Raw genomic sequence first — 25,875 nt, 5'->3', positions numbered from 1 at the left:
GTATTTTAATAAACATGCTGAGGGCAAATGTTAGATCAATGTAAATGTTTACACACATTGCTTGATTTTAATTGTGATTCAGACTGTGTTGTTTTGTGACTGTAAAGGCATTTTTAAAGAAAATGTACAATTATTATTGCTCATATAATTTCATGCAGTTGCTGCTGTTGATGAAAAGTGAGCCGGATGTTTTGAAGTTTTGGGGTCACTAACAAAATCATGGGGAGTGTCTTCAAGACCCCCATATATCAAAATTAACTATTTGTATGGACTAAATAATAAAGGCAAAACCCTCAATACGCTAGTCAGATTATTAATACCTTCCGACTTCCCTACCCTGTTTTCTCCAAGCCTATACATTCCTACTGATGACATAAAGGTTTAAAAACAGGTCATGAATATAATAATTTCAGAAAGAATTTTTAAAACAGATGGGCACTTCAGTTTTTAACATTACATTACTCAAACAGGAAAAATAGTAAATTTGATGGGGACTGTTTTCAACTGCAGATTTGGTGCACCAGAAAGTATTTACAGCAGGGGGGCTGTGTACGCGGGATTGACTCAAAATACTGGCCATGTCCATTGTAATTACGGAACATGTAACCCTGTGCAACAGTTTGGCTCACTGATGTGTTTTTAATAGTTTTTGGACAACATTAGAGGTCTGTGGCGCAGAGGAATTCATTGTATCAGGCTTTGGCTACGTAGACAATACTTGTTAGTGGGATCAATTTTTTTGACAATTTTGGTCTTCTCAAGGGATTTTTTGACACTAATTAAAAAAATCGATTATCACCTTACTTATCCTTTACTGGCCGCTACAGCAAAATCATGAATTAATGGATTGTGAAATTCTTGAAATGAAATAAAAATGCAGTAATAAAATGCATAATGCTGCATTATCACATCATGGCATAATAGAAATTGCAATATGATGATATATTGAATTACGTTGTGTGTAACTTAATCAGTAGGAAAATATTAAAGAAACTCTGCGATATTGCAGTTTGATTGTAAAACTCACATCTTTTCCACACCATGCTTACTGTGTCTGTTCCCACTGCGTTTCAGGCAGGCATTTCTTTTTGTATTTCCTACAGTCCACCACTTTATGAGAATTTTAACCTCTTCCTAAAAACCCAGCTTTCATCTTCTCTCCTACTCTTCAACATTTCTGTGCGAGTCATAATGACTCTTCAGCTGTGTCCATTCACCCATAGCCTGCCTTGTCACACACAGTAAACCTCTGGATCCTCCTCATTATAGACAGCAGATCACAGTTCTTACAGAAACACACTTTGATGACTCTGCCTGCAGACTGTTAAGATGTTTTGCCTGGATAAACGCACTTGCCAGTCAAGTGTAGTAAGTTTGGAGTCTGTGATGGATGTGTTGTATTATGCCCCCCTGAGACAACAAACAACAGCCTGTTTGCTGTAGTTCACATGTGCTGAAACAAAATACATGGTGCTTCTGTGTTAACCGCACTGTAGAGATAAACTTATGAGTGATTGTTTTGGGCAAGGTTTCTGTCTTTGCTTGATCCCAGCATCCCATACATCTCTCTCGATAGAGGCAAATGTTGTGTATTGAAATGAAAAAATACAGTTTAAACTGGAAAGCCACCAGTGTTTGGGATGCCCATCCCCTGTGGGGCTTGGCTTGGGTAAGAATCAGACGACAGAGCAAATGCTTTTGACGTTTCAGTTGAATGAGTTGCAGGGTTACAGAGTCACAAAGATTGTTTGGCAGGAGTGTAACCAAGTCTGCTGGCATCCATTAGGGAATGTATGGTTTCCTGAAAAAGATGGGAAACAAATGTCAGGTGAAATGGAAACTCAACTCACACTAAACAGTATGAATGCAAGAGGGATTTGTCTCATCCGTGCCTCATTCACAAACGTGAAAAATACTTAAGTGCAATCCTGTTTTTCAACTGGAGCAACGGTGCATGACACACTCTGGCCATGTCGCACTGTAACGTAAACTGTGACTCCACTACACATTCACAGTAAGAAATTTTACACCTCACCCACACTGTTGTCACTTTCATATCTCTTATGCCCTTTAGTTCAGCTCCGTTTTGTGTTCAACGTGACGTTTTAAGCAATAGGAGTAATTATGAACTCATCAGACAGATGTGTTTGTCATTTAACAAGCCCTTGAAATTAAATGACAAAATATGACGTTCGTCCAAACCGTCTAGAACGACATATACAGTAGCAGCATTTTCTGATCTGCAGACACCCCTACTAGTGGGATAACTTAATTTTTCTGTGCCCTCCAAAACCATTACAAATAACTGTTGAAAATTAAATCATTTTTATGATGTGGCAACACTATGGTTTAGGTTTGGTTAGGTTTAGGCACACAAATTACTTTGTTAGGGTTTGGTAAAGATCATGGTTTGGGTTAAAATATTGCTTTGCTAACGTAACGGGACCTTTGTCATCATGGTTACAATAATAAACACATAGTTAACATGTTGACTGTGTGTTTGAAACAAGAAACAAACAGAGGTCTCTTATGTTAAAGTCTGATGTTTTGTTGACGCGCCCATCCACCATGACATCCTCTATAATCTAATATAATAAAATCTAACATCTGACTTCCTCCTTTGCTCCCATCATCATTACTATGGCCACTAGAAGGCTGTGTCACTTGAACATAAACATATGTTGCTTTGGGGCACTTACTGAAATGACTGATGCTGTTGTTCTTCTCGGGAGAACAGTCTTTTTCTTTGCTTATTGATTGGACAGTTTTGATGACTGCCATCACTACATGGAAAAAAGATAATTCCTGTGACTGACAACAAGTCATCCTTTACTTTATTGCACCTTATGTACTACTGCAACTTTCCAGGTGTCACAAAGAACTCATAGAGAAATAATTGATCATGAGCATTATTCAAGACTGTAACAGGACACCATATGTCATGAGTAAACAGGTAAAAAACAGAAAGAGGCATCCGTAAGATTTAACAGTAGTTTCGTTTTTAGAATTAGATAATAGGTCATATGCTATCACAAAATATTGATGGTGGTTTGCTTTGTTTTCACCATATAATCAAACTTTACCAGAGTTTGTCTGAAACCAGAGGGACCAACCTTTTTAAGTGGTTTCTGCCTTGTTGTTTGGTGGTTGCCAGTGTTTGAATGACTGCTTTCACACTAGTATATATTAACCAAGCCAAACGGGCAAATAAACCCTTTGTAATTTTGTTCTATCTGCTGGTCTTTGTTTTTTCCAGTCCATTAATTTTATTCAGTCTATTCTGTTTTCTTGGTTTTGGAGCAGATCAGAGAACAAGACTAAGTCAGAACTTAATATGTGGCTGGACAGCCCTTTATCTGTTTGCTTCTCTCCTACTCTCTGACCTCACATATACAGTAATTTAATACCGCCGAAATCCTAATAAAGGTGTTCTCATTGACATGTTTTTCTGTTTCTGTTGTCAGACAATGGAACAAGTATGAAATAGTGACTTTAACGTGGCCTTTAAGACTACATATTAACCAGCAGTCACCTCCAAGCCATTTCCCAGCTGCTGCGCTGAACTGCTAAAATCCTGATTTTATAACCGTGACCTCGTCTGGCAAAATCACCACACACATAAGTTAAAGTCAACGGCTGGGCTGTGATTTTGTCTATATTTACCATTAAAATCTCTTTATATTATCAGAGAGAAAGTTAGAAGCTCATTCACTTCTGTGTCAGCTGCCATGCGGTCAATTGAATGAGACGCATACAGAGGTGTGCCTGTGGAGGTACTGACCAACCTCGCACTCGAAGGGTAACACTGATGACTGAGGTTTGTCCAAAAAGTTGCTAGATTTGTCACTTGATGCTTTTGTGAAGAAAGGTGAATCTGTGTGAAAAGTCAGTAAATCTCTTCACAAAGGCTCTAAGCTCGCAACACTGCCTGTAATTGCCCCCCTGATGACACAATAGAAACTGTTTCCAGCAATTCATTTTAAAAGAGCAGCGACCAGTGGTGTAACTTCAGCACTTAGACACGCGGCATTCGGCTGACCAAAGGTGTAACTTTATAACTCAGTCAGTCAATCAGTCAGTCACAGTGATTCGTGTTTATAGGGCTGGCCCCGCTGTCGCGGTCCAGCCAAACAGTTAGGTCCCTTTCTAATGTTAAGAGCAGGAAAGAAACAAAACCTTTTGTTGCACAGGAATTAAAAAAAAGGGCTAGTGACCTGGTTTGGCAAAGAGGTGCAAGCTACCCCCCTTCACTACATATACTATGAGTCTGGACTGACATGGATGTAAACTGCAACTTGACTGGTTAGCAGAGGCATACAACAGTGAGGCGGTAATTCTAGTTCGACTATAAATGTAGTAATTTTCCAAAACTTTTTCATTGTGTAGACCCTTAGGTCTATAATGTTAGTGTCAGGTGAAGGGATCATTAATTGCATGACGTCCACATTTCAACCCCCCCTTGACTGACGCATTTATTTTGATTATCCAAAGGGAAAGTGATTTTTGTAACCTGTAAAAACGTAATGCCTCAGGTGGTACTTTGGGGGAACACACTGGAAAGATTGAGATACCCCCCACCCCCCAACCCCACTTTCAACAAAACTGAACTCTGCCGAGAGTCAGGTGGTTTCATTTGAGACAAACATGCACCTGCTGGGAATTCAAGATTCAGATGGCTGGCTATCTACTCTACCTGCCACTGTTCTCAAAGCTTCCTCCCTCTTCTCCATTCCTGCCATTGATACCGAGTCATTAAGGGGGTAAATAATGTAATCTTCTGAGTTAATGACCTATACCCATATTTTCTTGGTGTCTCACTCCATGCAACAAATAGTCCAAAAACAGATGCCTGAAGTAATGCTTTGATACAGTCGTAGTCTTTTAAAGAGACATGCTTTTCTCTTGAATTCCCCTTTGGGTTTCTTTATAATTGAATACACATGGTCCTCCCACTGGTCGCCATTCTTCAGGCAGTGCGTCTGTTGTGCCAGTCAGGGGTCACCTCCCTTGGTGGCGGCCTTCTACATGTTTTGCCAACCTACAGCAGGTAATGCTCCTCCAGAGGTCTCCAGTGACTAATGGTGCTTATTCTCTGTGTCGTGCCGGCGTCAACACCCGGGGCTGAGTGAACTGAGCACAAACAGATAAGCACAGCAGGTGGAAGAGAGAAGACGCAAAGAGAGTAAGGGGCACATTTGACAGAGGAAAATCTTGGTGCCCACAGGAGAAGAGAGCATGGACTAAATCAGGAGGGCAGTGAGGGGGAGTGTTGGAGAGAGAGCCAGAGAAAGAAGGTGAGACTGTGTGAGCCTCACCTTAAAGGATAATTACAGTTTATTATAACTTGGCCTATATTCATAATTTTGGCTACCCTTCCTATCAGTGATACTAACAGTGCACTCACCAAATTAGGCGGCTTTTAAATAACTAGTTTGAGATTTTTAACTGTCTCTCAAAGAGAGAGAACTAAAATATCTGTCCGTAAAGGTAGGGAAATATCTGGTGCTTTAGCTTGAAAGCCTTTCGACTTTATTCACTAGCTAGTTTTGCAAACTTTGTCTGAAATTTGGTATCTCAGATGTAGCATACAGTGATTTATTTGAAGAAAAAACTGAAAGAAAAGCAAAAGCAGTTTATGAGGGCTAGTTTTCAGATGAACAGTTCTAATCATTTGAGTTATAAATTATATAATTACCACATGATTGAAAATAATGGCAGGTTGAAAGAGTAACTGCAAGTAGCAAGATGGAAGACAACAATAGCAATTAATAAGAGAATATTAAGAGTGGCACAACACTTCTGCCTGTAATTAAATATGAAACAGTCTCAGCCTTACATTTAATGACTAAATGATCTCAGCCTTTGTATGCTGTCACTCCAAAATACATGGATAGACCGAGAGAGAGAGAGAGAGAGAGCGTCTGAGTGATGGCAGCAGTACTGCAAGAGTCTCTTGTTTACACTTGAAGCCATGGGAGGTACCCAGTATGATACCAAACAGAGCACAGTAGGTGCTGAATCTGGAGGTAATCCACATTTATGAACCTTCCATGACCTGACATTCATCATACACTGTCATAGCATGTACTGTTCAAAGACAGGGTATCAACATACCATGATTGTTTTTTCCAAAAGAAGACAAGTAGCACCATCAAGCTCAGAGCTGAGACACAGTACATGGACTAATAAGGAAAAGTTTGGAAATACACATTTCAGCTGTCATAAAAATACAAATAAGCTTTTCTCTAATGTGATTGTGGTTTTGAAACTGTGTTTAAACTATTATTTTAGTTAAAGCTCATTCTTTACCTTAGAAATAGTAGAATGACAAACACAAACAATCACAACTCAAGATGCACTTTCTACCCTTTTCCAGAGCTTTTAAATGTATCACACCGTCTTCATCAGCAGATGGAGTTTACTTCATGAAGCCTTATTTTTAAACCAATACAAAAGAAGAATCCTTAAAGAGCTAAAATGGGCTAAAATCATACCAGCCATAGAGCTTGCATGTCAACAGATCCATCTCCATGACAACTGAACAAACTCCATCCGCTGATGCTGAAACAAGAAATGATGAGAGTGATGTGTGACATCAGAGTCAATCTCTAGACAAAACAAGTAAAATCTATGCTAAAATTGTCATTCATAAAGATTTATCAGTTAGAAGCCAAAACACTGACAAAGATAGATATCAAAAGCCACGTCAAATAGTTCAAAATTTTCAAAAAAAAAAAAAAAAAAACTAAAGTATTCACTTTGATGCTGAGAGTTTCTCTCCAATGGGTGAGAGATTTGAATATATTTTAGATTCTCTGCAAACAGAGTGAAGGTTTTTAGGTGATCATGACAATCAACTTTATCTGTAACATACATGGAAAACCAGTTAATGTTTTTTCTAAATACTTCAAACAATTACCGAGCACCTTAGTTTATCAGTCTTTCAAATATCAAATATTTCAGTTTCATCATCGATTATTTCTATAATCACTTCATTTTGTGGGACGGGTCACAATGGGCGGTGGATTTTGGAGTGTATGAGCTCATCTTGTTGGCAAATATCTTGTCTTCAAGTGAGAAAATCGAGATCAAACAGATTCCTGTTGGTGCGCAGCAACTGAAGTAGTACGAGTGTTGTATCGGACCACCATAGTAAAGTGAGAGCTGAAACCCAGAGCAGTGTTCAATCTGCGAATGAGACCCTAAATTAGGTTTCTCTTTAGGGTTGTTGGCATCTCTCTATGTGACAGGAGAAATGCTCCTGAAAACATTTGTGCAATCAACTTCGTGTTTAGATTCAGAGAGGACATTTCTGGGGTTATATAGATTCAGGCACCAGGCATTCTTGCAGTTGACTTAGTAGTTATTGTACATATTTACTACAAAAACCGAATGATGAAATAGGAAAACAAACATGCTGCTAAACTCCATTTGTTCCAGCTTAGCCCAACCTGTTCACCTGGTGTACAGATCTCACTTTAACCTGTGGGTGGAGGACCAATGGGGATGGATGCTCTCAATGGCGCTGAACTGTAGCCCTACCGAAATAAAATCCTTCCAGAAACGTTGTAACAATGGGTAAACATAGCTGACAGAGTGTTGTATGACATAAAGTCAGTGGTTGAGTGCTGTAAGATAACTGGTCAACAGCCATAATGGTTTAACTAGGGCCCATTTTCTACCTGGTATAGAGATGCAATCTGTAGCTGGATATGCTATCTGGATCATTTCATCTTATCTTTACATTTACACCTGATATTAATAAGTCATGTCATTATTTCAATTCCGCTCACACAGCTATTAGATCCCAACATACAAATACGGTGGGCGAAGCTGAGGAACATCTCAACAAACCAGCGAGTACCAGTTCCAGGGAAGCGATGTTTCAGTATAGAACCTACTTATTTTTCCTTTTGTGCAGAAGAGGTTTTCTTTAGCTCTTTGCTAGGTAGCTTGAGAAAACAAAAAAGAGGAAGAATTATCTTGCAACTTGTTGGGTAGATTTTTCTCTTAACAGTGTGGTCAAACTGTACGAATTTACTTCCAGCTGAAATCTGATCACAGAAGGAGCCAGGCCATCTCCAGATGTGGTCTGGCTGATCTGATAGCATTCTGATTGCAATGTACTACACCCTGAATTAACATGCAAGCTTGCATGTTAATAACAGGTGTAAATGGGGTCTACTTAACAACAGTAACAACCAACACATGAAATTAAGTTCAAACTACCTCTCAAACTCACTTTTCTCAGTAGAATGGTTCCAGAAAAGAAACTGATTGGGCAGACTGGGCAGGTGATAGCAATTTGTCAGTTATTATTTCGAAGCTATAATCTTTAGGATTGGTTGATTTGGCAACACTTGTGGTTACTGGTTTTCACAATGCAGGTCCAAGAACACCTGCTGATCTACCAGGAACAATGAAAACTAGTAATGCAAAATACAAAAATAACATAATTGCAGGATTTTATTGCTTGTTTGTCAATATCAATTATGATTTGTTTTGTTAAACTCTGGTATTACCAAAGTCCTTATAGGCAAGTCTCGCCACTCGGCAGCCATCTTGGCAATGCCCCCGTGCAGTTATTTCGGGGTAACAAGACCGGGCCTCTACCTAAGTAAATGGGGACAGAGCCATAACTGAAATCGCAATGGTCACCGGAACTTAAAAACTATATGTATAGAATCACCATTCAAATTAGATAAAAAACGCTTTAAAAATTTGGTGACTCTGCCCACAAATAAGGTATAAAATGCTTTTTCCCCCACAGGTTCTACTGCGCATTTGCGAGATGGCGGGATATGTGTCATATAACCGCCATCTTTGGCGCTACGGACTTTTCTATTTAAAATGGTTTAAGTGGTTTGTCTCTTCTCTTATAACGTATCTGGTATAACATAGTTTACCTATACTGGGCCAGTTTTGTGAAAAAAAATCACTTTTCTAGTGGGTTAGTGACTGAAATCATGAAGTCCCCTTGCTGACAACACCCACCAAGTGAAAAACTGTCAGACTTGTGTGTCAACAGCCGGAGGTTTAGCAGTTCAAAAAAGTCTGAAAGGAGCCATTCTTCTTTACAGCTGGTTGTGTTCCCTCCGGCTGTCTTTTGGTTTTTCTGTATGTGTTGCTCTAAATTGACAAGGAAACACTGGTAAGGCTGAGACTTATCTGTTAAGCATTTAAACGCTTTTGAAAGCGAAGTTACCACAACGCAGCCTCTGCTGCCAGACTGAAAGGCTCAGAGCAATAGGTGGGGGGAAAAATTCAACTGTGTGATCTTAATTGTCACCATATTCACTATCTAAAATCTGATAATTTATCAAACAGGTGAAAAGACTTCAACAAATTTTGGTGAAGCTGGTGGGTAAAAAGAAGCTGACACTTTAATAATTGGAGAAATTCAAACCACTAAATGCAAGGATACAAGCCTCTGCATAAATGTAAACTGGATGATACTCCAGGAGAAATAGAAGGGTAGATTCAACTGCCTTGCAGTTACTTTTTTTGTGAAAGAATGTCAAAGAATTACGAGAAATCCCTTTCTAGACCTCTCTCCTAATATTCATTGTACATGTCATAGGCCTCATGCAGTGTATTTTTTAACTTTTCTCAAAAACAAAATGAACAGTTAGCATGGATTTTTTTCTATTTAAGTATTGTTGGAGAATTTATATAAAGTTGACAGTAGTGAGAGATAACAGGAAAAGTGAGGGGAGAGAGAGAGATGGGGAATAATGTGCAACAAAACAGGGAGCCTCCAACTTAGCTTTGTTTGAATCCAACACAGTTGTGGCAGATGATGATAGGTATGTTAGAAATGTTTGTTTAAGGAGCCAGCACCTTTTGGGTATAACCATCACAATTTGCAACCTTAAACAGCTTTCTGAAGACATAGAAAAGCGGTGTTACCAGAGAATAAGTGTATAGAACTTGATTTAAAAGGTGCATAATACATCTGAAGCTGATGACAAAGGGAGATTGTGAGGGAAGAGAGTGAATAAGGAAGAATAAGTTGTTTTAGCTAATCCACTCCCTCTATTTATTAGCCCCAACAAATTTATAAATTTTGACGGAGAACGGGCAGGGATGAAAAGAGAAATGGAGGAATAAAGGAGAAAATTTGCAGCCAGATACATTTTTCAGGCAGAGGGACTCAGAAAAAGATGGACTGTATTGCAGAGAAAAAGGATGTAGCAGTTATGAGCTCACTGTTTGCCGACATTGTTTTGCCAGCGTGCCAATGCATTTTGAATTACTTTGTAGACAAGGGGGCAGACAACTGAATGAACTGCATAGTTGAGAGGCAGTAATTGAAAGAAATAGAGATGAGGAATAGAAGGCTCTGGAAGAAGTTTTCATCCGTCAACATGGGAACAAAGTTGCTGAAGGATTTATGCAATAGAAGTGGGAAAACGGAAGCTGGTAATTGCATGGCTTCTGGCCCCATGATATTATCTCTTCCTGACATGTGCGCATCTCCTATTGATAAATGCAGGGAACATGAGCATGAAGCAATTTCTGTGCCTCTATGTCTTTTCCCCCTCACTCTTGTTTCATTTCTCTTTGTGTCTTATTGATGACAGATGCCAGATGACATAGATGAATGGAGAAAGGACAGAAAGAAGGAAGGAAGGCACCTTGCAAAGCATTGCTTCCAATTATACCCTTATATTCCCCTAAAAGTGGGAGTTTTGTAATACTTCAACAATTACAACAGTGAACTAGACTTTAAACCTCAGGAGGGCAAGAGTTACATTAAATGCACTAATACCCTCCTCTCTATGTGTCTCTCTCTCTCTCTTCTGTCTTTGTCTCTCTCCCTCAGGCTCAGTGTCTCTCAGTGTATTCCTGGTGTCTGTTGCGTTCGTAGTATGTGCCATTTGGCTGGTAGCTCTATGTGGCGTCTGCACCTGGTGTCAACGTAAACTGGTAAGTTACTGTGCTTATTTTTCACACACTCCCATATTAATTTGAACTGTGTCCTCTGTGAACCGCAACATTTTGGGGGAATTTTTTTTGTGACCAAGTTTGTATTAAAAGGTTTCTGTTTTAGGGAATGGGCAAGCACAGAAACATTTTAACATTTCATCACAGCTGCGCAGAATAAAGATTAGAAAAAAAACCAGACCAAAAGTAATAGCAGGTGACACAGATGATCATGCAGTTCTTTTAGATGGGATATTAGTAAAGGTGATCGTGTAATGTTGATTGTTTTCTTTGTTGTTTGAATTCTGCTTGTGACAAAGGCAAAATTAGTATTTAGTAACACTCATTAAATTTACATCGTTTACTGTCAAGTAATCAGGTTAGAACTAAATATTAGAGCTCACTATCCTCAATGTTGTCCATGCACAAATGTTTTTGTACACTTTTAGTACATTAAAATGTTCATGTTTGACATGATATCTTATAATAAGTTATATTGCTAATTAATCATTAACAAATAATCATTAAGTTATTGTTTTTTATTGGACAATAGGTAGTAAATAAAACAAGTTCTGTCCTCTATGCAGCTTGAATGAGTTTCACATCTTTTTAGCCATCTGTTATCTCTGGATTTTGGACTGTTCATCAGGCAAAACAAGACATTTAAAGACATCGGCTTGAGTTTTAGGGAATTATAATAGCCATTTTTTTGCATAAACCTAATAATTAAGCAAACAATTAATTGAATAATCAAGACATTAACTGTCTCCTTGATTAGTTTATAATGAATATAATAGTCAGTTGTATCCCCATACCAAAACACTGCTTTTTTTGAAACCTTATTTTAAACAAGACTGGGTAAAAACCTAATATATGGCTGGGCAGCATAGGGTCGATGTGCTAAATTGCGGAAGTGGTTGAAAACTGTTGTGGAACCTCTGTAAACCACTGTAATGTAGCTAAAGCCGGCTCCAAAAGTCGCTAAAAGTCGGTCCATGACATCATATGGTAATTAGCATATTCATGACGTCATCACGTCGTATTTGTTTTCTGCCTAGTGACATCTGGTTTCAGCTCTCTATCTGTTTGCTTCTCTCCTACTCTCTATTCTCACATATGCAGTATTTTAATACAGCCAAATTCCCAATAAAGCTGTTCTCATTTACATGTTTTTTTTGTTTCTCTTGTCAGACAACAGAACAAGTATGAAATAGTGACTGAAACTGCTAAAATCCTAATTTTATAACCACCACGTCGTCTGACAAAATCACTATACACATAAGTTGAAGACAAAAGCTGTGCTGTGATTTTGGCTATATTTTCTTGTAAAATGATCACTCACACTTGACAGGTGTGTCTGCGAAGGGACAATACTAGCGACTCTCTTCTATGGAAAGTTGCTAAGGTTTGTCCAAAAAGTTGCTAGATTTGTCACTAGGTGCTTTAGAGGAAAAAAGTTGTGAAAGGGGTATGAAAAGTCAGTAAATATAGCGACAAAGGCACAAAGTTGGCAACACTGCCTGTAAACACCCCCAATTTTTTTTAAAAGCGCACCAGCCAATGGGGAATCTCCAACAGTCGGCTGTCAGACCAATGGTTTAACTTTATCAGTCAGACAGTCAGTCAGTAAGCAGGATTCACGTTTATAGGGCTGACTCCGCTGTTGTGGTCCAGCCAAAAATTTAAACATGTTTTTCTACAAAACCTGATTTTCATTAAACAAAAGAATCTGAACTCTCAAATATTAAATGATGTCTAAACATAACATAAACTGAACTTTGCCAATATAAAATATAGTATAAAATTAGAAAAACTGTGATTTAAATCAAGATATATTTGACCCAAAAATATTAAATAAGATTAGAAATCTGACGAAGCGTTTTTGATACTAGTGCTACAGACATATGGCAGCTGGTAAAAAAAAAACCCATTGCGGTTCAATACCCAACTCTATGACTGAGGGAAAATGGATCTCATGAAAACACATCTTTCTCCACAACTTTACATTTTACAGTCGACCATGTCGTGTTCTTTTCTTACATGTTTCTGAACAACACCACAGCATTGAAGATAAACTGTTTTCTTTTGATGACACTGTGACCTTCAATTGAATGTATACAGTGATTTCCTGCTGTGTGTTCTAGTTGCTGTTGAATAATGTTTTGCTTTTTGTACTCTCTGGCAACTGGAGCCACAGAGAAGCTGTATGTTTGGCCATGAAAATAAACATGATCAGAAATCTTAGTGCACTCTGTAAACATGGCTTTGTGCGCTCTGAGCTTTGTGCATCATGGCTTTTTGCCTCCAGCCTCCAGCGCCGTGCTAATGATTCATATGCTAATGAGCATCACTCAGAGCTATTGGCTGCTTTTGGAGCAGCTGTAATTCCTCCTATATATTCTGTTCTGCTGGCATTTCCTACACTCTGTCCTGCTTCTTCCCTCCCAACCACCCTCTTTTTCCCGCTCTCTCATCTCTGTCTTTCTGTTTGAGGACTGACTGCAATACAGCAGTTGATGAAACATACAGAAGCTGAAAGTTAACTGGGGTATTCAGAGTAAAAACAGCTAAGCTGAGTGGCATAATTTTCTAATGTATCATTTACAATGGTTCACTCGATGTATAAAGCATGTTAAGTGCTCTTTAAAATCAAAACTTTGGAATACTTTGGAATAAAAACACCTACTGAACCTGAAAAACAAACCAATTTCTTATCTTTGTTTACCCTCAAAGTTATCTATGTCTCTGTCTTTGTTTTTGTGTCACCCTTCTTTACCTTTTATACCGAAGGGTCTGGTTTGTATTCGCTCCTTTGTCACTTTATCTCTGTGTCCTTGTCAGAATGTCACTGATTTTCTTTTTTCCAGGATTGCTCATCTCTTTTCTCAACTCTGCTGCAACTGTAGTCTCCCCTTCATAGTAATTGTCTCTTTTTTTAATCTTGCATATCATTATCTTTTTTTCTTTTGTGTCACACTCCTAAAGGTTAAATAAATAAAGATCTACAGGTAAAAAAAAAAAAAGATATAACGTGAAGTGAAAATATGAAGAGTCCGTAATACTAACTAATGATTATTTTCATCTTCTATTAATTTGTTGGTTATTTTCTCAATGAATTGTTTTGGCTGTAAAATGTCAGAAAATAGTGAAAAATCACAATTTCCCAGAGCTCGAGGTGGCATTTCCTTATTGCTTGTTTTGTCCGATTAAGAGTCCAAAACACAAAGATTTAAAGTTTACTATCAGATAGGGCAAAGAAAAGCAGCAAATCCTCATATCAGAGAAGCAATTGTTTGTCATTGTTGCTCAAAACATAACTTAAACAATTAATCAATTATCAAAATAGGTGTCAATTAATTTTCTGCCTTTTTTTAAATAACAATTTGGAACACATATTATTCAACAACAGGTACTTACATGAGCAACCAAGTGTACTCATTATATATATATATATATATATATATATATATATATATATATATATAATATATAACATCAGATAACTACTGGTTTACGACAGCACATATGTTTTGAAGGAAATGTAATTCTGATCTGATTATGTTTTCTACTAACAAAATTAGGAAATGATGATAATTATTGTTTCTGGGAAATTGCAGTGTTGACACTGGATATATCTGCAAAATGTTCACTGACAACATAATTATTCGTTTTCCCTATAATATCTGCTCTTCCGGTCACAGCAACTAAAGCATTAAACATTTTTATGGTTATTTTTAAGCACTCACAGCATTTGATTAAGGTTAGGGAGAGATTGTTCTCTTGGTAAAAGGAAGAGTAAGGGATTCTAGCGAAAGACTTGATCTTTGAACTCAACAGCAAAACAAAGCCAGCCCTCTCCTCAGTGCTCCTTCAGAAGCTCTGCCCCCTAAATTCATGGACGCGCATTGCCAAGGCAAGGCACACAATGGTGAAATCCAAAGTGTTTTAAAAGGCGTGGAAGTGGATACCATTTCTCATAGCTGAAGCAAAACAAACCTTGTAATATAAAATGTCATTGAACAAATTAAATGTACACAAAAACAGCCTCCAAAACAAAAATAAGTAAAAACTAGTGAGGACTACAGTGACAGAGGAGAGGACCGTAGGTTTTTAGCTAAGCTAACAAGGAAGGTAACATTACCATAGGATTTCATAGAATAGAATTATGCATAGAATTATGCATCCAACCAAATAAATCCACTACGCTAGCAAACCTGTGTTTTTAGGTCTTTGTGGCTATAAAACCCTTCGCACAGTTACGGACAAATACCATGATATAGTGCAAACAATGAGACAGCAAGTAATGTAATTAATGTTAGCTAGTTTGTGGGCTAGCAAACTGCTGCTACAGTTGCTGCTGCTAACCTAACATGCAAATGAGACGGTTTCCCAGAGCCAGCACACCAACTAATGTTACCTGCCTGTCAAGCAGAAACAGACCATTCTCCAAATCCTTCTTCATGCTTTTCAACTCTCAGTTGGAAAGCTTCGCCAATGTTAACGCAGCTCTTCAACTTTGCCCGATCATAGCACTTCTTTTTCAGTTTTTGTCCTTCCGACCTTCTCCTCTTTGGCTGTTCCTCAGTCATCTCTCCTTCTTGACAATGCGATTATGTTGTGGACTAAGCGCCACCATCATGCTGCCACCAGTAGACATTCATTCCATGAACTCGCCTTTACGTCTCCGCCGGTCTCTCCTCTGGAGTCCCAATCAATCCCATTCAAAAATCCATACAATCTGGCAGTGACAGAAGGTATACTGTTCCTTCTCCTTCCCCTGGTAATCCTTAAATTGGCACCATCCGTTAGCATGTTCCAGATTTACCCTCTGTCACTCCCACTGCCCCCTTTCCCCTGTCTACCCTCTTTTCTTATTCTTTCCCCTTACCTGTGCATGAGCCCTAACGCTTGACTATACCTTTGAATAAAGAAAAAGTCCACATTGACTTGAAGCATGAGACAGGTTGAGTTTACTTAACATTTAACTGAAACTTTGATCTTTCCCTAACCTTAACCAAAGTGCTTCTGTTGTCTAGATGTATCCAGGGACCATAATCGAGGTAGCATACACATAATTGGGAAATCAAATTAGTAGTATATGAATGTAATTTCTTGGAGACAGGGTTGGTAAAGTCAGGTTTTGTGTGTTTAAGATATTCAAAATATAAGTCACTTACTCTTCAGATGAATCAAATGAATATGAATGGTGAATTTCTGGCCTTAAAAGAAAAAGATTTGTAGGAAAACATTTGCTCCAGGAGTGATGAAGCTGTCTGGAATTGGTCCAGTGCCATTGGTTGTCTTATAGGAGTGGAAGGAGGAGGAGAGCGTGTGTGTGTGTGTGTGTGTGTGTGTGTGTGTGTGGGGGGGGGGGGGGATAAGAGGCAGAGGCACAAACAGCCACAGAGGCATACAGATGAGCAGGAGGAGAAGGTGCTGTTGAACATCCAAGTATGTTACAAAACACAATGACCGCAGGACTAAGGAGGACGCTCCAGAGGAAAGCAGAGCCACATTGCTCTGAACATGGAATCCCCCTCTGTCCCTGTCACATCTGCAACATCTCCTGTGGCATCATTAGCTTCTTCTGCACAGCTATGGCACCTTCATTATTCTGGATTTTGTTTCAAACCATCTCTATCCCCTTTTTCTCTCTTGCCCCTCTACTCGTCGTCATCATACTCAGTTGCTCCTGTTCCTCCCCTTTCTCTCACTCTTCCGTTTTGCTTCTCACATCCTCCCACAATTTCTCAACATTGTACCTTCTCCACCCTCTCCAGCCTCCTGAAGATTTTATTATTCTCTTTAATGATAGATGAGCTGCACTTGATAGCATATTCTTGACTGCCAGAAATCTATCCCTCTCTGAGTCTCTGAATCTAATATTATTCTATCCTGTGTGTATGCACTGTACAGTATGTGTGTGTTTACAGTTTAGAGGCTTGATGTAGGTACAGATCGGGTTAGGTCCAAAGCTTTGCTCTTTATTGAAAATATTTGTGCAGACCTGAACATATGAGATGTGAAATGATAAATAATAAAGTGTATTGTGGATGCATTAGAGATAGATACAGTAGGATACATAAAGGGGCCTGTCTGCAGGACACTGAAAACTGTATTCAGATAAACTCTCAGCACTGTGCTGTGTCTGAAATCCTCCAGGCAGCATGCTGCTTAAAATAATTTATTAGGTACAAGTACTTTATTCATAGAGTTTAAAAATGAACTATAAATCTCTTAACCAAAAAGAAATCCTCTACCAAAATCGTGTAAATATAAACAGCATTAGCGATAAACATATGTTTTCCCTTTTTCCAAGAATGCATTTTTTAAGGACAAGACAATGAGTAGGAAATAGCAAGAACTAAAAATTGGAGAAGTCATAGAAACTATCCTCACCACAAAAACGTCGGCATTGGTAGTTTGTTGAAACACTTAAAACAACCTACTGTGTTTTTATGTTTCCCTGAACAGTAACTTCTTGCTGGTGGTGAGAGTAGATACTATCCTCTAGCAAAGGCTTGAAGTAGCTTGACATTGTAACATTCACAAAGCTTGGATGGTAGTATCAACAGCACTTGTGACTTTTTTGGTTCAAGTGTCCTAAACATCACCGAACCCTCACCACAGAGGTGGTAGATCAGAAAACATGTATGATTCCTTCTAGGCCTGAGGAAGCTATAAACTCATAGTCCTCTCGGTCTACATCTGAAAACCAGCTGTTTTAAGCTCTTCAATATTTATAAGGTTGCATTAAAAACTATCCACACTGCATGTAAAATGCCTGATTCCACCCAGAGCCTTTAAACGAGGTTCCTCCAAAACCCTTCTACTGTCCCCCTGAACCTGTTTCAGGTGTTTTACTGAATTTTTTATCTTTTCTTTTTTTTTATATAGCTTTGACACAGAACCCTACTGGTTTCCACTCTTACCCTGATAAACTGTCATAATGTCTTCATTGGGTTTATACTGTTGCTTTTGTTTGTAAAAATTACAATACAGTCAAAAAGTTGTCTTTTTTACTAGAAAATCTGTGAAAAGTGCTCCCTCGGTGATTCAGCTCACTTTCATAAATAATTGGAGGAACACAGTTTCCCTCAGCTCAGCAAATAATGATGTCTGACTGCCCTTATTTTGAGACTTTCTGTTTTCTCCTAAATGGCTGCATAGTGGCTCGGGGGTTAGCACTGTCACTTTTAACACAATGATCCTGGGTTTGAACCCATTGCTCAGCTGGGGGCTTTTAAATTTGTATGTTTTCTTTGTACATGTGTTGGTCAATCCAGTGTCTTCCAACAGTCCAAAGGTCAGGTAGCAGGTCAGGTGATCTGGAAACTCTAAACTGTTTTCAGGTGTGAATATGATTGTTATAGCATGAAACATGAAACGTCACACACTACACACCAGGTCTACTTAGTGTACCTGATGCGGGGGCTTAACGTCCTCAATTGCAAGAAAAGCATGAGTAGTAATAGGACGTGCACATTACACTGTTTTGTGAGAAGGGCGTCTGTTAAAGTAACTCCACTATAAAATGACAACTCGTGACCTGTACATACCATCAGATGCCAATAGCCGAGAGCAGAACAGAAACCAATAAAATACAGATTTTGTTCTTGTGACATTTAATTTCACAATGAACATTCAATGGCTGATTGCATCCTCATGAAATCTGCCATTGAATGTTAAACTGAAAAATCTCAGTTTTTAGAGAACAGGACACTCTATTAGTAACTATAACTCTAAGTAAATGCAAGTACTAATCTTCTCATACTTGTAATTTGTCATCCTGGCACTGTGTGCTGGTAAAAGACCTTGACTTGTATTTTGGAGGTTCAATTTTGAATCCTTTTTTTTAATCTGTCTGGCATGATGTGATATTTTTTTTTACTGATAGCTAATTCGGAGGAGTCATTTGCAAAGTACAGCATATTTTGTCAAAATATGTCATAAGTAATTAAAATGAATTCAACTTGATAAGGTAGATAATTATCTAAAGGAACAGATGGTAGTGTAGCTGAGATGTCTGAATGGAATCAAGTCCAAAATGTTTTTTCCTTGATGAAAAACATCAAGGAAAAAAGTTTTATCCTTTATGGATAAAACTTCACTTCAGAACATAGTCTAATTTTTTTTTTCAGCGGGTTGAGAAATGAAGAGAGGACTTGTCTATTTAGTGAATATTTTATGGCATATGTGATCTTCATGTCCTTGTTGTGAGGTTATGATGGAAACACATTATGTAAGACTAAAGGGTCCGCGTGACTCAGCTGGAAAGAGCTCAGTGTTATCAAACTAAAGTACAATAAATATAAAGTCCAATAACTGTATCTACTGTATATTGCTCTGATCATGTATTGTACTTGATCAGGTCATGTCTTTCTTCAATTATATTTCCAACAATAATTGCATTCTTACTTAAATTCTTTTATTCACTGTGGAAGAAATCAGAAGATTTGAAGTGGAGATTGCTTTGCTAGATGTGTGTTACTGAAAAGAAGAAGACTACTGAGGTTATCTCCAGCTTACTTAATGTTGTCTTCACTATCAACAATCTCGCACTGGCACTGGAAACTGGAAAAAAAGACATGTAGCCCAAGTTCACCGACGCTCACAGAACACCGTTCTTGTAGTTGCCAAGTGGTACCATTGTTCGCGTAGTTGTTTATGGGGAGGAGCACATCAGCTACAGCGCAGCCTACGACGGGGCTAAGTGCATTGGCTCTGTAGCTATGCCATAACCCCTTAACACACAGCAATACAAACAGCCTTTGCAGGTGTAATAAACCATGATATGGCAGCTCCTTAGTGTTTCATTAATGTTTACGGGACTTCCTGGTTTGAATTCTGATATTTATTCAAAGTTCTGCATAGAATCTGACGTAAAGCTTACTCTGCATTGTGTAAGTGTGTACTTTCCTTTTTGTTTGTGTGTAAACACCTGTTCCTGCATGTGTCATGCATGTGAGAGTGAGAGTGTGCTTTTGTATGTCATTGTAGTTGAGTGGTCCCTCATCACGTTTTGATCCTCAGAAGCCGGCTGTAGTCCTGGCATCAAACCAATTTGTTGCTCTTCCCTCATTCATCACATTTTACAGCATGTGTTGGAACCTGATGCTGCTCTGAAGCATCTATAATGAGCACTTCAATTGCAAAAATGCTTTTGTAAACAACAATCAAGACATGGCTCTAAGATCTGTCTCTCCCCGTCGTTTTCTCTCTCTCCATATCCCCCTTGTCTCTTTGCAGGGAAAGAGGAATAAGCCTGGGGTGGAGGCGGCCAGCTCTCCAGATTCTGTGCGAGGTCGAGGGGAAAATAAAGCCATCAAGTAGGTGTCAGGGAGGGGGTAGATGGAGGCATATGGAAATGATCTATGATGTGGTGATAGTATCGCATTTTTAACAGCCATCTCTGATTCGAAAGCTAATCTTGTAGCTCTCTATATGGCCTGAAATCTCCCGCCTGAAATGATGCCTTCGAGACAGTGTTATATGGGAATATTTCTCATTTATCAAAGAGGTTTAATCTTACAACCTCTAGGAAAGGTACTTGTATATTCTGTTGTATAAATCAAAGATTGGGTTGTGGATAAATAAGCTTTACCTTAAAATAACATATTATTAAAAAAGACTGATGTCTAGACATGACAGTCTGCACAAAATTACAATTTGATCAGTTTGGAATATACAAACAAAACTGCAAAGCACAGACATTTAAATACAGTAGTCACACACTATTACAGAACACTAAAATCTACATCTTATCTACAACTTTATGTTGAAAATATCAAATCCAGAATATTCACAACTTCTTTAAAATAATTGTGAACTTGAACTTTGATGCTCCATAACTTTAGTTATATCAATTTTTGGACTGAAATATTTCTAATGGGAACCTTGACTTTATGATGTCGTTAGCGTGATTTGAAATTTAGTCGAGCTGAAGAGTGGTCATTGAATAACACAGCTAACAATTTGTCATGTATATTGCTTGCTTGTTACTATTTTACTCACTGTTTCACAAATTTTATTCTCTCAGATCATATCTGATGTGTGTTTTCAATAACCTGTTGTTTTTGTTTGATACTGACTTTTCTGCTTCCTCTGTTGTAATTGTTTCCTCACCCCTGACAGAATGCTAAAGAGTGAAGGTCATTTCTTTTCTCTCCATTCTGATTTTTTTTATCAAGAACTAATATTTCATGCTATCAGGTTTTTGGGCATGCAAATTACAAACACTTATCTTAAAATTTTTCTTTACTTAAACTTTCATCTTGCGAAACCATATGATGAATGTAACATTAAACTTCTCATGAACAAAAGGGTTCAGTATCCATGTTTAACAATGAGTGCCCAGTTTTACAGTATAACTTTATAGGCATTGAAATTATCGAATTTCTCCAATTTATTATGACTCTCTCCCTGACCTTTAGATGTAAGAGACACTATTCAAACTTTGCTCTTTTTGTGGTGGTTTCTCTCTGCCCTGTTTCTGAGCACTTCTCTCATCAGTCATGTGTTGCTTCTATATAACTGTCTCTGATTGTTTGCTGCTCTTACCTGTCTCACCTGTCTCTATCTCTCTGGCCACAGTGATCTAGACAGAGACTTTTGGAATAACAATGACAGCAGCAACGTGCAACAGCGGTGGAGCTCCTACCCGCCCAAGGAGTTCCTCTTAAACATGTCTCCCTATGCTCCCTACGGAGACCCTCGCCTCACGCCAAAGTGAGTCTCAGTCATGGCTGGTAAGGGACCCCTCTATCTGGGCAGGGCTGTAGTGAACAGGGGCTCGTGTACACCTTGAAAAACCCCCACAAAGCTGTATGACTGGTTGACATCACAAAATTAGACATAAATAGCAAGGTAGAGATTTCTTGCGTGCTAAATCTGTGATTTTAACAAAGTCTTGGCTATTTGTGTGCATAAGTACCTGACATCTAACAAAAATACTCTGAATCAAAGCCAACAGTTGGTCAATATATCCCTCTGAGCATTGAAAAGGTCACATTTAATAGTCCAAAGGGGGTTAGAAAGCCTCATTTTGCAGCGCTGTCTGGCCACATGTCTTTTAACCGAAGTCCTCTCATCCCTGGTAATCCTCATGTTTTTGCATTCAGGCATGTCCACAGTGAGGTGGTGTTTAGTATGCACTGCTGGCCATGCAGCACCTGATAGAGATGTGCAGCACCATTGCTCAATATTAGTGTGATTCTTAGGACTTCCCTAACATTGACAGAAATAACGACCATTTTCCAGACGAATGCTATTAGATAACGGGGCAGTGTTTCTGACAAAAGCCATACAAAATGAATTCATATATAATCCTATCTGAAAACAAAAATCAGGCTTTAAATCATAACTGTTTATGAGCGTAGATTCCAGAGAGAATCAAAATTATGCTGGAGACCCTCCTTTTTGAGTACCATCTGGATGTCACAGTAAAAAATCAAAACACAGAACAATACATCACGAAAATAACATTTTATTATTTGTTATTATTACCTTATTTCACAGTGTACAGGGTGTACAGGTGCAAAGGTTTGGGTGTACAAGTGCAAAGGTGCTCCATTACCTACAGCCCTGCTAGCCTCATTAGACCCTCTTCACCTCTCACCTGCAGCCCATGGGGTGTTACCATGGCGACAGACAACCCTCAGAGAGCAGATCTAACTGTTTCACCTGAACCTTTTCCCCCTTTATACAATCAAGCCTCTCAACTCCAAGTGCTGAAATCTGCTCTTCAGGATACTGTAGCGGATGTATACTTACCTAGGTCATCTGGGTTTCCACAGAGGGTTGACTGTTGTTGATTTTTTAACTGTTTTTGTTGTTTGTTTGTTTGTTTGTTTTTTTATCTTTGACTGGGTTAGTTTGAAAGAATAGCTCCTGTCTGGCAGAGAGTTAGATGAGAAGCTCAACACCAGTCTCATACGGTATGTTTCATTAAATATGAAGCAGCCAGCAGCCGCTTAGCTTACCTTTGCTTAGTTAGCACAAAGACTGGAAACACGGGGAAACAGGTTGCCTGGCCGTCCAAAGGTAACAAAATCTACTTATCTGTACCTCTAAAGCTCACTGATTAACACCTTATATCTTGTTTGTTTAATCTCTACAGAAACCATAGGTGAAAAATGACAATTTGCTGTTTTACATGTTCAGGTACAGGTTATGTGCCGGATTTTCATGGCTGGGAGCTACTGCCAGGCAACTAGCAGAGAGTCCAGAAAGATACAGTACCAAGAAATAGTCCAATGCATAACCAACCCTGTAAAATGGTGAATCGCTGTTTTTTATACAGATTAAGCAAACAAAATTCAACTTGCTAATTAGTGAGTTTAAGAGGTGTTGGTAGACGGATTTTATTACCTTCAAACAGCTGTTTCCTCATGTTTCCAGTCTTTATGCTAAGATAAGCTAACTGGCAGCTGGCTGTTCATATTTAACAGTCGGCTCTGAGACCGGTATCAATCTTCTCATCCAACTCTCCGACAGAAAGTCAATAAGGATATTTCCCAAAATGTCCAACTGTTCATTTAATGGGGTCGTTTCTGTTCTACTTTTTTCACTGTTTTTTTTTTTTGTGCGTGTACAGTCGTTATGTGTTTTTATTCCTCTTACCTCTTCCTCCACTCACTCTGTGTTTTCTGCTCATTTGTTGTCACTACTCCCACTATCCCTCATGGTACTATGAGTGCTTTGAGGCTGGCTGATAGTCCTCCTGTGTCTAGTCTACTGAGCCCTGTTCCAAAAATAGTGACACAGTATCTGTTGTGTACAGTACAACATTTTTGTGTTTGGATGGTAAAAGCGTCTGATTCATATCAACCTCCACTCCATCACTTAGATGCATCTCACACGTAACTGAGCCATGAAGCGAACCTGTTCTTTCTTATCCTCTATAATTAAATCTCACTTGAGTCTTTCAAAAACACAAGATCAATTACTCAGTATCTGTGCGGTGATGTTGAAGTTATAGTAAAATCAGTGAACAGCAGCAATTGTTGTGATCGCATTGCATTATTGACATATTTATATTATATTTGAAGGGCATTTAATAGGCTGATGATAGGGAAATATCTGGGATATGTGATAGCAGATCAGTGAGTCAACCATTTCTTACTCCTTAGTGTTGACATAATGATGCTATTAGGTAGGCAAGGCAAGTTTGTTTCACCTTTCAAACTCAGAGGCAATTCAAAGTGCTAAGGTGAAGAAATGCATAGGCAAAATAGATTTAATAATAATTAGAATCAAACTAGGTTATTCAAATGCACAGGAGAACAGCAGAGTTTTTAGGATACAGATTAAGCATGTGAGAGTAGTATGGACACTGTTGAACAAAACTGTAGCCCAGATAGCCATAAAATATCTCATTGTTCAGTGAGAAATCATTCATTATACCGTCAGCCTACATTTAATGTCTAAATGTTGTTGAAGTCGTCGTTCTGGTGTGCAGCTGTGTGTTGTGTGATTTGTCCTCACTCGGTGGGAGCTCCCTGCACTGAAGTTGACGTTCCGTCTGCACATGTCTCTGTGACTAAGTCTAGGTCAGCTGGGCCGGGCCAGGTGGCATGTTGAGAAATAATGGGGAAACTGGATTAAAATAGTGCCTTTTCCTGCAGAAAATATTTGCAAGTTATATGAAAAATGTTAGTCATTAGATATTTAAGTGCTATTGTTTTAATCATAAGCTACAGGTGAGTTGCTGTGGGACATTAGTGTTCTGTTCTCATTGCCTTCATCTGCAGTCTTAAAATCTGAAGATGATGCATCTGCATCATTACTCAGCTATTATGCCCAATTCGCAGAGCCAGCAGGTCGGTCATTGTTGTCCCCCTTTGTGGAGTGAAATGGGGCAGACCTGCTGCATCTCTTGGCCCATTTCTCACCTTAGATATTTCCAAAATGGATGGTTGTGGTTTGTGTAAATGCAATAACAAAAAGTTCCCTATAGGTTTTGCCAGTATCTTGCCATTATTTGCACTGCCCGAGTGAATTGGGCTTTACAAGTTATCTTTGTAAATTATTTACACTGAATAAAGTCATCTGTTGGACTTCAGTTTTTGTGCAGTTTTGAATGGAACTGCTGTACTTTGGAAAATATGTTTTGTCTCAAGTGTCCAAAGAGCAAAACAACTTTGCTCTCCAATTTACTCAAAGTATTACACTGTAAGTGTCAGCTCAGACCTCTTCACTGCTTAATTTACTGACTGTCTGGCTGACCAGCAGCTATTCTTCCACGTTTTTGTTGTATACTGGACGCTTGTGGCTGGACTGAGTGTCCACAAAGTGTTTTTCTCGTCGGTTTGACTAACTTTATGATTATTTTTGCTCTCCGGCTCTGTACGTCTGTGCGTCTGTCTCTCATCTGTTCGTCTCTCTCTCTCTTCTTTGTATCCTCTCTTGGTCCTTTCTTCTTGTCTGTCCGTGTTTCTTTGTCTATGATCCAACCCAACGTTTCCTCCCAGTGGGGCCGTGGATAAGGGTGGGCAGGGCGGTGCTGGACCCTCACCAGGGGCCAGTGACAGCGGGGGTGGTGCTTGCTCTGGGAGTGGGGCGGGGCCCAGTCGCAGTGACAGCATTCGAAGCATGGTGACGGGGGGCAGCAAGGCCGGGCGCTGGCAGACGGTCCAGAGCCACATGCATGCCGGAGGCCTGCGGTTTAGCAAGTGAGTGGCGCATGGTTACAGGGGGCACGCATGACGGGGCTACAGTGGGCACAACAACAGCATGGTGTGGACATCAAGGCAGAGTGTGAGTTTGTAAAAGCATCATGAATGGTACTGTTGCATGTACTCTCATATGCAGATGAAGATAATATGAGAAGGCCTGAAGGAGAAGCCAGCTGCTTTGCTGTGATGCGTTAGTAACCCTTGAAGTCTGTTGACCAAAAAGAGCTTCTCCACTCGTAAACAAATAACATCTTTATGTCAGCTGCCAAATATC

At 39.0% G+C, this 25,875-nt stretch overlaps 1 protein-coding gene across 2 annotated transcripts in view; it reads left to right on the top strand.

The window, feature by feature from the left end:
* syt7b (synaptotagmin VIIb) overlaps positions 1-25,875 on the top strand; it is a 104,138-nt gene that overhangs the window by 44,527 nt on the left and 33,736 nt on the right. For both annotated transcript variants that reach the window (XM_040130452.1, XM_040130441.1), the window contains 3 exons: positions 10,826-10,929; positions 20,176-20,255; positions 21,520-21,654. In XM_040130452.1, the coding sequence (XP_039986386.1) occupies positions 10,826-10,929; positions 20,176-20,255; positions 21,520-21,654 (319 nt within the window). The remainder of the gene's footprint in view (positions 1-10,825; positions 10,930-20,175; positions 20,256-21,519; positions 21,655-25,875) is intronic.

Source organism: Xiphias gladius, chromosome 1 (genome assembly GCF_016859285.1).
Source record: "Xiphias gladius isolate SHS-SW01 ecotype Sanya breed wild chromosome 1, ASM1685928v1, whole genome shotgun sequence".
Lineage (NCBI taxonomy): Eukaryota > Metazoa > Chordata > Actinopteri > Istiophoriformes > Xiphiidae > Xiphias > Xiphias gladius.
This window is presented reverse-complemented; position numbering and strand designations above follow the sequence as displayed.